The 14,393-nt window shown below is 35.5% G+C and overlaps 1 protein-coding gene across 1 annotated transcript in view; it reads left to right on the forward strand.

The window, feature by feature from the left end:
* Window positions 1–13,855, forward strand: part of MEGF10 (multiple EGF like domains 10) — a 102,097-nt gene extending 88,242 nt beyond the window's left edge. Inside the window, exons 19-25 of the mRNA XM_081942285.1 lie at window positions 1,623–1,751; window positions 3,942–4,178; window positions 6,196–6,323; window positions 6,475–6,598; window positions 6,740–6,784; window positions 8,397–8,603; window positions 11,222–13,855. Coding sequence (XP_081798411.1) covers window positions 1,623–1,751; window positions 3,942–4,178; window positions 6,196–6,323; window positions 6,475–6,598; window positions 6,740–6,784; window positions 8,397–8,603; window positions 11,222–11,382 — 1,031 coding nt within the window. The 3' untranslated portion in view covers window positions 11,383–13,855. The remainder of the gene's footprint in view (window positions 1–1,622; window positions 1,752–3,941; window positions 4,179–6,195; window positions 6,324–6,474; window positions 6,599–6,739; window positions 6,785–8,396; window positions 8,604–11,221) is intronic.
* Window positions 13,856–14,393: the final 538 nt, after the last annotated feature.

Consider the following 14,393-nt stretch of genomic DNA (forward strand, 5'->3'; position numbering starts at 1 on the left):
GGGTGCCACCCACCTGCCCACCTGCCCTGGCTCTATGGCATCCTATTTAGCCATGTTTTCTAAGCCGCGCACATGCGTGCAAACTGCATTGCATGAGCAAAGCACATGCACGGAAGGCCATGTGCATGCACAGAAGGCGCATGGTCTCATGAGGCAAGCTTGCGCTCTCTCTCACACAGTTTTGGTGTGTGGCGGTGGTAAAAGTATATGAAACTCACCTCTGCTTAATACATTCTGAACCGTAATGTATACATACTGAATTCAATCCAATGTGGGGGTATTTAAAGTTTGATCTTAAGCCATGATTTTCACTGAATTTGGTGGGATTAAGAGTGCATAGTTAGCTCCTTAAAGTGCAATTCTAAGCAAAGTCACTGGCATCCACATTTCATTGAAATCAATAGAATGTAATGTAAATAGGAGGATTAAGATGGATGTTTGCATTGTAGCTGAAATTACTTTCAATAATATTTCATCAGTTCAAAAACAATCTACAATTTTCTTTTTCTTTTCCTCTAAAAACTGGTATATGTTCTGAATATTATAGTTGGCTTTGGCATATTATGAGAAACATTTTACTAGTATTTTCCCCTTAAACTTTGTTTTTTCTAAAGAAAAATGTTTACAGTTAATACTCAGGAAACTACATTTTAACTTCAATTAATGCAATTACTCAACATGGATATTTTTATAATATCTGTAAAACATCACAATATATCTTACTCTGAGAGTTTGATTTCTATTGTAACAAATGGTTTCCCAACTATTTTAGCAACTTGATTTTCTGTGGAGCCTTTTTAAAAAACTGGTGACAACATTATCTTTTATTGAGTGAATAATACATTGTACATGTATTTATTTTAAATTGTATTTGATTGCATTTATAATCATCTTTCAGCACACCAGGTTATGGCTTAGATATAAAGTCTTCTTGTGAAATCTCGCCATCTGATGGTGACTAATTGCATCTGCAGACAAGAAGAATTTATTCATAGAGCTTCAAAAAAGCTTATAAACTAATCCGGCTACAGCACTGTAAACATACATACGTGACTTTGTTTCACAGGAAAACTTCCTATCATGAAATAGGGATTTCCTTTCTCCTTCCTCCTACATACATTGAATTCATTTAAGGCCTGCTTTTCATAAACGGTAGGGAGAGACATGTTGAATGGAAAATGGAATCTTTCCTGCCCTGCTAATGAATGGATATCCATTAACATAGAAAATCTTCACTCTTCATTACTCAAAATTTGGAAGTCCTAGTTTTACTCTAAGTTGCTCATAGTCACTTATGGCTAGTTTATGAATCTGACTGCAAACTGGAATAATAGCAATAGCAATTAGACTATATACCGCTTCACAGTGCTTTACAGCCCTCTCTAAGCGGTTTACAGAGTTAACATATTGTCCCCAACAATCTGGGTCCTCATTTTACCCACCTCAGAAGGATGGAAGGCTAAGTCAACCTTGAGCCAGGTGAGATTCGATCTGCCAAACTTCTGGCAGCCGGTGATTAGTAGAAGTAGTCTGCAGTACTGCACTCTAACCACTGCACCAGTGGGGCTCTTAAATAAAGTAATAAAGTAAATCCTCTATGTGCTTTTTCTTGCTTTCTAAAGAATGTCCCCCGGGTACTTATGGTTATGGTTGCCGACAAATATGTGATTGCCTGAACAACGCAACTTGTGATCATATCACTGGAACCTGTTACTGTAGCCCTGGCTGGAAAGGAGCAAGATGTGACCAAGGTAATATTTTCTAAAAATTGCTCATTAAAAAGATGACATGACTGCCTTCCAGAGTACATTTGTGTGGCTGCTTTTGCTATTTCAGTTTTCAGGATAGAATACTAGACAAGGATGAAGAATGCTGAGAGTTTTAATTTCACAATATGTGAAGCTTATTACAATCTTGCTCCCATTCGATATATGTATAATCAGACACAATTCCTTATCTTTTAGATGGCACTTACCTAAGCATGATTAATCACAATCTAATGTAAGTTTAGTCAAAAGAAAACTGTTTTACATTAAGAGGATTTGATCTGAACTAAATTGGTTCAGGATTAAAAATTAAACATCTACCTAAGTAACATTTTGATCTAAGTAACATTTCCATGTCTGCCAATCAGATTTTCCACTGGTCAAGACATAGTGTGACAAGTTTGATTGCAGATCCCCAACAGGAGATGGACAGAGAAGAAGAGACAAAGGTGTTGGGCAAGCACCTTCAAGCCATAGACCCACATTTTCCTTCTTTCATTTATGCGCTTCCCTTTCACTTCACAGACTCACTGCCTCCAAAATGGCTGAATTGAGCAGAAGAAAATATGTGTTAGCCATAGTGGCAAAGATTGTGTAGACATTCTGGATAATGCCAAGACCTGTTGCTCAGCGGTGGTCGCTACTGCTGGTTCGCTTGTGGGCACATGCACGCTTGATGTGTACTGCGCGTGAGTGCAATAAAAATACTCTGTGCATGCGCAGAAGCAAAAAACAAGATGGCAGCGACTATGGCGCCACCAGGAGAACCAGTTTGGGGGCGTGGCATGTGTCAGTTCTAGTGATCCAAGCTGCCAAACCACTTACTGGTTTGGCCAAACTGGTCCGAAATGGTAGGAACCCACCACTGCTGTTGGTGTAGAGATTAATCAGCAATACTTAGGTTGTCAAGTTCTAGCAGTGTCTGGCCAACTGATTTTTTGGGGGGCGGGCGGGGGGGGACTAAAATTGGTTTGGATGAACCTCAAATCAGAAAACTAGATAATAACACTGCTGGTAATGGATTATTCTAAAGTCTCTAAAGCTTTATTGCTGACTGGAAATTTGAGTCCAATTCTATTCCAGTGCTTTAACTACTGTACTACTCTCTGTGAAGTGACTTTTTAAAGAACCAGGTTTCTTAAAGCAACTCTTTAAAATATATAACTCACTAACGCAATGTAATTGTTTTGTGACATCATTATTTTTTTAAAATATCTGAGTACCCGGTTCCTTAACCATTTTCAAGCATACTTACACCATTTATAAAATAATGTATATTAGACATTTTCAAAACATTTTGAGATTGCAATGTGATGATCCCCAAATGCCCTGTTTCCACCTTAGAATGGCCATTCTAAAATTTATTTCTAACCTTACAGGAACTGTACCCATTTCTTAATAGTATGTTCTAACTCAGAGATGGGGGGGGGGGGGATTGCAACAGTGTCAGAATGCTGCCAGTAGACTACAACAGAGTTGAGATTGAACAATATTTCAAACAGTGATGTGCGGTGAGGTTTGTGGCTGGTGAGGCACTGACATCATCAAATTATCATCATGAAGGGAGGACTGTGACAACTTTGATCTTTGCAAGCGTGCAAGCAAAATGCCCCAGGATCACGGTGGCGGGGACAGCAACTCCTTCCGCTGCACTGCGGAGAAGACCCATGCTGTGTGCAGGAGACTCCTCAGCACTAGCCTCAGATCAGCGCGAGCTGTGGTCCCCATCATGTTGGCTCAGGAAGAAGGGGAATGGGACCGCGGCTCGCGCTGATCTGAGGCTAGCGCTGAGGAGCCTCCTGCACAGCGTGGGTCTTATCCGCAACGCAGAGGAAGGAGTTGCTGTCCCGGCCACCGTGATCCTGGGGTATTTTGCTTGCACGCTTGCAAAGATCAAAGTTGTCACAGTCCTCCCTTTTTTAGAGGCTTTTTTAGAGGCCTCACCTCAGCACTCGCCTTTTCCCTTTTACATTTTTTTTCTTTTCACGAGAGCGGTGAGGCTCTGCCTCCCCTGCCTCCCCTGACTACACGTCACTGATTTCAAAACATGTCATATGCTTCTAATATACTGTATATTGTTCAGGCTTAGGCAACCCAAATAAAAATATGCACATAGAACTTTATATGTTTATGACTGCCTTTTTCATTTGTTTTCTTCTTTTCTTGTTTTTGCAGCAGGGGTAATCATTGTAGGAAACCTGAACAGTTTAAGCCGTACTAGCGCTGCCATCCCATCTGATTCTTACCAAATTGGAGCCATTGCTGGAATCATAATTCTTGTCCTTGTTGTCCTTTTTCTGCTTGCATTGTTCATTATTTATAGACAAAAGCAGAAAGGGAAAGAAACAAATATGCCAGCAGTTACCTATACGCCTGCCATGAGAGTTATCAATGCAGATTATACAATTTCAGGTAAGAATACAGTACTGCAAGCATTAATTCTACCTCTGTTAGACGTATAGACTTTCTGATTTTTCTTTGAAGACATTTCGCTTCTCATCCAAGAAGCTTCTTCAGCTCTGTGCTTCTGAGCTGAAGAAGCTTCTTGGATGAGAAGCGGAACATCTTCAAAGGAAAAACCTAAAAAGTCCAGTTGCCTCTTGAAAAAGCACCTTTGGGACAACCATGACCTGGATGACTGAGAATTGTCATAGAGATACATCTGTTAGACGTAATTTTAGCAAAGAAAATTTTTAAAATTGTTTCAGTAGTTAAGGGCTTTGTACATTGTTAGCAAATTCTATAGGAACAGAATATTTTGCTTTCATTGATTGGTTGATTATGTTCCATCAAGATGTTTTCGACTCCTAGTGGCCATATAGATAGACCACAGTACTATGAAGAAAAATGAAAATCTAAAATTCTTTCTATACCCTCAGTATAGCATTTTATAGTTGAAATTATTTAGCATCTGCTACTTGTTAACCACTAACTTTCTGTACATTGCTTAGCTGTAGTCCAAAGTAATGTAATGTCTTTAACCTAGCAATATTTGATCTTCCAGATGTTGTTGAATTCCAGTTCTCATCTAGTAAGAATGGCTACTATTAAACAATGATAGGAATCCAATAATATTTGGAAAAAATTAGTTACTTGTCTTGCTTCATCAGGACAATTTATAGACAGTTATTTCAGTAATGTATGGGGAAACCAAACAGATTAACATTTATTGTTCCTGCTAATGAATGTATTACTTGTTATTTAAAAAGAAATTGATATGTGGGTGTGGGAAAGGATGTATTACATTGCAAATTATATGTATAGAGGAGTATTATATCTGCTTTGACCTTTACAGAGATTGAAAAAACAATTATATTTCATTTTGGTAATAAGCTGCATTTGAAACATCCACATAAAAGTGATGAAAGGCCAGCAATAATTTGAATTAATAAAAAAAAAATTATTTTCATAAAACTGTGAAATATTAATTGGTGACTTAGTATGTTTGATGAAGAGACTAAACTAAGTTCAGAAGATTAATTTAGGAATGAATGATTCTACCAGAAACTTACAGTAAAGAAAATGTATATTTTATAATTCCAGTGGTGAAATTCATTTTTTTTTTACTACTGGTTCTGTGGCTTGATGGGTGTGGCAGGAGAAGGGTACTGCAAAATCTTCATTCCCACCCCACTCCAGGGAGAGGATACTGCAAAATCCCCATTCCCTCGCCACTCCTGGGGAAAGGATATTGCAAAATCTCCATTCCCATGCTACTCTGGGGTCAGCCAGAGGTGGTATTTGCTGGTTCTCCTAATACTCAAAATTTCCGTTACCGGTTCTCCAGAACCTGACAGAACCTGCTGAATTTCACCCCTGGATAATTCACGTCATAACTGCAACTAGAATTGTATTTGCACAAAAATTGGAAAAATGAAGAGATTCCTATGGCTGAGAATGTGATTAGAAAAAAATATTAGAATATGCAGAAATGAATAGGTTAACACTTGAAATCAAAGAAAAGGAATAATCCGATTATTATAACATATGGGAATTATTTTATCAATAGTTAGAGAATAATTATGAAAAGTGGAGAAAAGCAGATGAGTGAAATAGAGATTTTTTTTAACAAAGTTAAATAAGAAGAGGATTGTTATAGTATTAGGTACGGTATTAGTATTAGTATTAAGTTATAGATATAATAATAAATATGGCTGTAAATTGTAATTGTTATTATATAAAATATTTGCACAAAATATTTGTACCCAGATAACACACTGTTTAATGGAAGATGATGTTTGAATCAATATGAAATATTTTTTAAAAATAAAAATAAATGATAATTTAGGAATGAAAAAGTATTGCAAAGCAATGATGTAAATCATTCTTAATCTGTGTTTTAATTCTAGGAAAGTTGTTTGATAGTTCTTAAGAATTACAATATAAAGCCAAGGATGGGTAATGATAAAGATTTTTTCTTTCTTTTCAGAAACTGTTACTCATAATAATGGTGGAAACGCTAATACTCACTACTTCTCCAACCCCAGCTATCACACTCTAACGCAATGCTCAAATACAGCAATTGCTAACAACATGAATAGAATGACTCTGTCAAAGGTAAGAAAATAAAAAGGCTGCATATTTTGTGCTACGTGGACATATGAACTGCCTATCTCAGAAAAGACTATACTTGTAAAACACTACACTTTTAGTTGCCTTCTGTACACTGAAATATATCATTATTTACCTTCTTTTTATTTTGAAACAGTCACTCAAGAACCAACTATTTGTGAATCTTAAAAACACGGATCCCCAGAAGCGTGTTCCCATCATGGATTACACAGGGACATTGCCAGCTGATTGGAAGCATGGAGGCTACCACAATGAATTAGGTAGGGACATGAAAACAGACTGTTCTGAACCTGATACAATAGATTTTAGAAATTAGGAACAATTAGTGCAATGACTATAACTATTCCTAGCAGAAGAGACTAGTAATATATTTAGATTCTCTTCTTGTCCATTATTGACAGGGGTTTTTGGAGCTGACAGAAGCTGTTTGGGGAAATCCTTGAAAGGTGAGTATGACATTTCCCCAAAAGAAAATATATCAGCATACGGCAGATTTCTTGAAGTTAGGCAACCCTGGACCAGATCCTGTTCTGGATAGAGCCCATAAAAATATATAGGAACTATAAATTAATCCTGAGAATACTTTAATTCATGAACCCCAGAAACACAGGTAGCCCTCAACTTACCATCTTTCATTAAGTGACCATTCAAAGTTTACAACATTGAAAAAAGTAACTTGTGACTATTTTTCACACTTATGACAGTTGAAGCATCCCCATGGTCACATGGGAACCAAAGTTGGACACTTGGCAACTAACTCATATTTATGACGGTTGAAGTGTCTTGGTTCATGTGGTCACCTTTTGTAATCTTCTGACAGAAAGGATCCAGGTTCACTTAACAATTGTGTTACTAACTTAACAACTGCAGTGACTCACTTATCAGCTGTGGCAAGAAAGATAATAAAATGGGGCAAAATTCATTATCTCAACTATCTCGCTTAGCAATAGAAATTTTGGGCTCAATTGTGGCCATAAGTCGAGGACTGCTTATATGTTTTGATACTATGTAAAGTTTTTTTTAATATGTTGCATTACACCTGAACTTAAAGAAAAAGAATACAAAAATAGGTTTTTCCCTTAGGCCTTTTGAGCATCTTTCCACCAGTGGTGGGTTCTTGGGACCAGTTCGACCGAACCGGCGGCCTGGGTCGCTGGAACCAACAGCGACACAGGTTTGCCACACCACCAAACCGGTTCTCTCGGCGCTGCCATAGGCGCCACCATCTTGTTTTTTGCTTCTGCGCATGTACATAATTTCAGTTGCACTGTGCATGCGCACATCAATTTTAGTTGTAGTGTGCATGTGCATGCATGTGTGAAGCACTTATGCGCTGCACATCCTTGAGTGAACTGGTAGTAGTCTCTGCAGGAATCTACCCCTGCTTTCCATCCATCATTTTATTTAACAGAGTTACAAACTTTTTGGTTATTGCTCAGCCAAGAAATCCTTATTAAACTATTCTCATATACAGCTGCACCACCACTGCTCCCAATGAATGTTAGTCCATCATCTCTTTGGTTACACTTTTTGGTTTCGCCAGCAAAAAATTATGAATCTTCATTACTCTGTGACCTATGCTGAGGCTAAGCATTCTGATCTTCTTCAACCTCCCTTCACAAGGTTTAGTTTTTCTTCCTTATTCTCTGAACCTCTTCAATTTTATCTAAATGCTAGAAATGTGCCCAAAACTCATTGCAATACTAAAGTGGAAATACTAATCAACATGATTCAGAAACTATATTTTTGTAGATGCAGCCTAAAACAATTTTTTTCTACTGTCTCATCATGATACTGATTTATGTCAAGTTTATAATCGGCTACTATTCCAAGGACTTTCATTTTCATTAAATTCACTGTGAATAGTTGAAACAATGCTGAAGAAATCATTGGCTTAGCATGAATTAATTTGCTGATTTGTTTCACTGTTATTTCTGTATACATTGCACTAAAAATAGAAACTTGGCAAATAACCAAAACATTTCAAAGAATAATTCTAGTTTGTTATTCGTTGTCATTCTATATTACCATTAAATTATCATTTTTGTGTTTTCTTAGATCTAATAAAGAATTCTGAATATAATTTAAGTAACTGTTCCTTAAGTAGCTCTGAAAATCCATACGCTACTATTAAAGATCCACCAGCACTTATGCCAAAAAATTCAGAATGTGGATATGTTGAAATGAAATCACCAGCACACAGGGATTCTGCCTATGCAGAAATTAATAACTCTGTTTCGTCTAACAAAAATGTATATGAAGTTGGTAAGTCCCAATTTTAGAAATGAACTATTTATGTTACACTAACCTTTGTTCTGTTTTTCTCGGGTTTTTTTAGTAGTCTGTCAGTTTCTATAACTCTACCATCTTCTTAAAGATAATTTATAAATAATGATAATAAACAACTTGATTTTTAAAAAAATCTTAAATTTTTTAGAAGGCATTAGGATGCTGTCCTAGGAGGTTGTGTTGTCATGATAAAATCTTGAAATGAATGCAAATTGTTTAATGGCATTATCAAAAGAGCCTGGGAAAAGGGGAAAAAAACATTATTTTAAGCAGAAATTATTTAAGTGCTACAGGAGGACTAATTCATTAGTTGAAGAGCCATAACATTAAAGTTTTTTTTCCTCATATAACTGATTAAAAAATTGCCAGTGAGTCCAAAATGAGGAAAATGAAACAATTATGTCAATAAACATACATTTAAATAAAAATACTGTGAAAGTGAAGAACTTTTTTTCACAATTTCATGTTGGTTATTTGGTAGTTGCTGAAAAAATAGTATAAAATTGTTGGACGTTATCATCTGAAAACTTGGCAGGACTTATTTCTTGTAAGAGGCAACTATGCCCAAAATTATTTCTAATTTTGCAAGGAAATAAAAATGATATTGGCAGCTCTTTAAAAGAAGTTTTTGTTCAATTTGGCATGTGTCATCCTGTTATATAACTCAACTACAATTCCTGAAAATTCAGCTCAACTTCAAATTTCTTGTCATGGAATGCAGAATAAAATTGATTAAAAAAGCATATAAGCGACACGGGAAAACGGCAACTGATATGTTGTGCTTTCCAGTTATTATTAATAATAACTGGAAGCACTGAAGTTGGTTTTGAATTAAGTTTAAATTGGAGCCTAAGCTTCATTTATCTTGTTTATCTGTCACAGGTAGACATTAGACAGCTTGAGGCAGAAAGTGGACTCAGTTACTCTGGGAAGTCTGTGTTCATGGGAAATAACACAATGCCAAGAAGGAGATAGGGCAGTCTATCTGGAAGCTCCAGAGTAATGAAATACGAAGATGCTCAGTAGAAAGACTTTTGTGGAAACAAATGCAGCAACTCTATAGTGTTCAAGCATAGGACAAGAACCAATGGATGACAGCTTTAGCAAGGGAAATCCACATTCGAAATAAAGAGGAATTCCGGGACCATGAGAATGAATAAGTAGTGATAGTTGCTGCTGCTACATCATTGAATACTCTCATTCAAAGTTGGACAATCAAAACATCCTAGATAATTCCAAAAGTTTCATATTGATTTCAACATCACATTAACATATTAATTTTCCATAAATCTGATTTTATTTTTTATTTCATTTCATTTTATTATTTATCACATTGTGTAACCATTTTACATAATGACATGTACGTTAATGTACTTTTATGTACTGTATATTAAAATACCATTCCACTTTTTATATACATCAAAATATTATTCCAAAAAGATACCAGATGATCATATAACCCCACAATATGGATCAATGATTCCTCAATTTTTTTATACCTACCACAAAGAAAGTTGATTATCCTTTTAAGCACATTGCTTAGGGAGTCCAATATGGTCATAATACAAGTTTTTGATGAATCAATCTCAAATATATTGATACGTTTTAAAGTTAGTAAGTACATTGTACATTGTTTGTAATCTTTGTTAGCCAAGATTTCTGTTCTTGAGTCCACTTTTTGAATATCTCAGGAATTCTATTTTAAAAATATACTCAAACTTTAAATAGAGATATGTTACAAATTTTACTTCTGCCATGGATTCCTTCAAATAATTGAGTGTCTCAGATGCCTTTGAAGCGGCCAAAGCATCTGGTGTACATGGATCCATTAGGACATGCTTAAGTTGAAACATACCACCACTGTTGTGAATTGGAAGACCAAATTTAATATGAAGTCGGGATAAATCCTTAAAACAACCATTATATAATAATTAGTTTAAAGTCACAAAAGCTTCTACTCCAGGTTTCCAACAGAGCATTTTATCACCTATTTTTAGAGTAGATTTCCCCCAAAGATTTAAGTTTTATGAGTTTCATTACCAATATGACCCAAAGATTTTTCGCTATATATACTCCTGGAAATAAAACATCTTTTCTGTGATTGATTGGTTGATTAGATTTTTTTTATCCCACCATCTGAATTGACCATTGTTCCAATTTCACCAGTGGTGGATTGCTAATTGGTTTACTATCAGTTCGCTCATGCATGCGTGTGTGCTTGCACGCGCAATGCCTCTGCACATGCGCAGAAGCATCCTAGCCGACCCGTCCGCCACTGCCACTACCGGTTTGGTCAAACCAGGCCAAACTGGCAGCAACCCACCTCTGTCTTTCATCCTAAGAACTTCCTGAAACACAGGAAGTCTCTCTGTGACATTGGCCTCCTGTATATTTACTACTGGTTGAGGCAATTAAGGGACACTGCGTCTCCTTTTTTGGCAAAGCTACTTGCTATCAGTAGCTTCCTCCTTTTGAGAGTCTTGTTTAAAGCATGGAAACTACTAAATGAATGAATTCATTAATTTTGATTAAATTTTATGATTCTTTCTCACAATATCAGAGTAATAACACATACATTTTTTTTAAAATTGCAGAACCAACAGTTAGTGTTGTCCAAGGCAATTTAAGTAATAATGGACCCATCAGCCAAGATCTTTATGATTTACCAAAAAACAGCCACATTCCTTGCCACTATGACCTGCTGCCTCCTCGGGATAGCCCTGCATCTTCTGACAAAGATGAAAACAGTGAATAACCCTTGATGAACATAATCAAGTTACCTTGAAAAGTGGAATCTGGTTATTCTTTTTCCGTTTGCCTACCTGCATCCAGTAAATGTTTGCTGTACATAAAGGAGGAGAATCAAACTACAGTTTCTGTAAACTCACTACTGATGAATAGACATCAAGCTTGGAAGGTCATATCAGATTTTCCATCAAACTTTTTTTTAAAAAAGGCCAAACATTTACATTTTGATACATCGGCTCAACATCTAAGCTTATGGAACAATGCTTGTGAGAACTCTACTGCTTAGAAGAAGCAGCCATCTTTCACTATCTCAACTTATATATGTTGACATACATTTTTTTCTTTTTATGACACTGTAAACCCTTTATTCGGGATAGGGTTGGGTTGACTGAATGGAGCTGAATGTTTATTTGCTGGATGCCCTTCCTGATGCCTATATGGAGTTTGCGGTAGATATTTTTTCTCTGCTCCGTGAGGGGGAAATATCTGCTGCTACCTAGGATTGAACTCTCAAACTTTTGAGTGGGAGGCAAACATCTTCACTACTAGGCCCCCACACTGTTCATATATGATGACATACAATCAAGACAGCGTAATCTGCCAAATATTCACTTAGCCAAGTAGCCAGGATTACTAATTATGGGTAGGGGTTGTAAAAAAGAAACTGATACTACTTTTGCAATGGCAAAGATGACATAAGGAGATATTCAGAGTATACTCACCACAATCCTGGACTGATTGGACAAACCTTCAAGATATTTCTCAAATTGCTAGTAGTTGAAATATAATACAGAACAGGAATAATTTTGAATAGGAGTGAATCAGTGAAGATTGAAGATTGAATGAATACGTCTGGAGATCTGTATCATGAAATGGGATTTGTCATACCTACTGTTGGATCAATAGTGGCTATTCTAACTACAATATTTGTTATATGTGAGTAATATATAACAAATACATATATCTATAAGAATTGCATAAACATATAGAAGTTTTATTTTTACCAAAATGTCTTCAAGGACTGGATGAAAGAAACCAGATATAACATATATACACTCTGAATCAAAAAAAGGTTTCAATTCATTAACAAGGAAGAGTATTCTTCATCTGAAGTTAATTGAACCAATCTTTGTATACTTGTTGAAAAAAGTACCTTTTTTAAGATAGGAAAGGAATAGGAAAAATATGCTTAAGCTGGACTTTTGCATTGTTGAAAACTTGGCATGCTTAGCCCACATATAATTAACTTGTATTTTAAAATAATGTAGCTGTGTTTTCTAGTGGTTTAGAACATCCGTGGTGAAATATTATATTTTATAACCCTGTCAACTCCCCTTATTTTCAGCTTCATGAAATTATTTGAGTGCATCACTTTCCCAACAGACTTAAAAGTTGCAATTTACCAGTGTGTAAACTGTGGTGATATTCAGATTTTTAAAAGACAGGTTTAAATTTGGGCAAGGGTTTATTTATACAAAAAATATTAAACTGGAGAGAACTTAGATGTGATTAATTCTTTAATTAAAATTTAATATCTCTGTTTCAAGGGCATTTTCTTATGCTCTAATATTCCAATAGCTAAATGTTCACATAAAAGATTAAAAAATGGTAAATAATCAGCTCTCCATCTAGAATTGTTTTGTACAATGCAGCTATCCATTACCATATCATTTTTAGCCCTAACAGTAACAGATTATTCCTCATATATGTATAAAATATAATAGTTGGATTTTTCAGTTTGCAGTTTCCAATTTTCTATTTCTTACCATTCAGTTCCTAAAATTGGTATGTCATATGCCCTAGAGCTATTAATTGTTTTAAAATATCAGTTGCTCAGATCTAACATAATTGAAAGCAGATAATGATAGTTGGAAAACAAAAACTTTTCTAGATATTCCAGAAGATAAACCTGGATTGAAACTAAAATGTGTTTTACTTCAAAGGCATTCTACATCAAAAGGTGCTGCCAAAACTTGATTCAGACTTGGTAGGCAGTGTCTTTGTATACTAAAACACATAATATGCTTAGAAGATGCAAACCTGAAGGACAAAAGAACAGAGTTTTGCAATTTAAACAGTTCAAATATCTTGCTGAAGGATAAGGTTGGAGTAGTGTCCGAAATAGCTCTATTGGCTTTTGTGTCACGGTATAAAAAGCTTACAAATAAAGACTATCTCTTTTTGAACTGGACTTCAGTCTCAATTTATCAACAATTTAAGAGTAAAACAAATTGGCTTAGTACCTGAAGAGTTCCTGAATTTCATTTTGTCTCATATTAAGAGAGAATGTAATGGAAAATGTCAGTAAAAGAAAAGATATATAAAGGAAATAAAATCTGGGCTTTCAAATGTAACAGGGTACTCAGCTGTATGCACGTTGTCTCCATTGATGCTGGCCAGGCTCCCTATTCCAAAATTTCTGTCTTTGTGTTCATTGTTAAAAAATTGTAAATGTTTATTTAAATAAAAGGACACCAGGAGATAGTCTAAAATTGTAAAATCATTTCTTTCTTTATCTCTGTTTCAATTGGCAGGAATAATTTTCATATAGTTGAAAAGCAGTAAAAAAAAAAACGAGCAGGTTAAAATATTGTGGGATTTCCAATTCCAGACTGATAACATCTTGCCTTATAACACACCAGATTTAACCGTGGCTGAAAAGAAGAAAATGTGCAGTTCATAATTCAACTCCTTAGGATAGTTTGTTATCTTGTTATCATAATTTTAATAATTTTCAGTGCGTTATTATATAAAGATGTATTTATTGTCTTTTTATGTTTTAAATTGAAGGGAAAGTAGTGATATGTCATTGCTGGTTGAAGAACAATCTTTCTATAAAATTGACTTCACTTTTAGTTTTAGTCATTCCCATTTGAAAGATATTAAGTGGACTAAAGATTCCTGATATCCAGCATGAGGATATTTACCTACAGAAATGTGAGACATTAAGTATGTGGTCTCAAAATTGGTTGGAGATTCCCAAGTCCTACAGAAGAATTCAGGAGGGGGAGGGAATAA

This window comes from Natrix helvetica, assembly GCF_964273705.1.
Source record: "Natrix helvetica genome assembly, chromosome: 2".
NCBI classification, from domain to species: Eukaryota; Metazoa; Chordata; class Lepidosauria; order Squamata; family Natricidae; genus Natrix; species Natrix helvetica.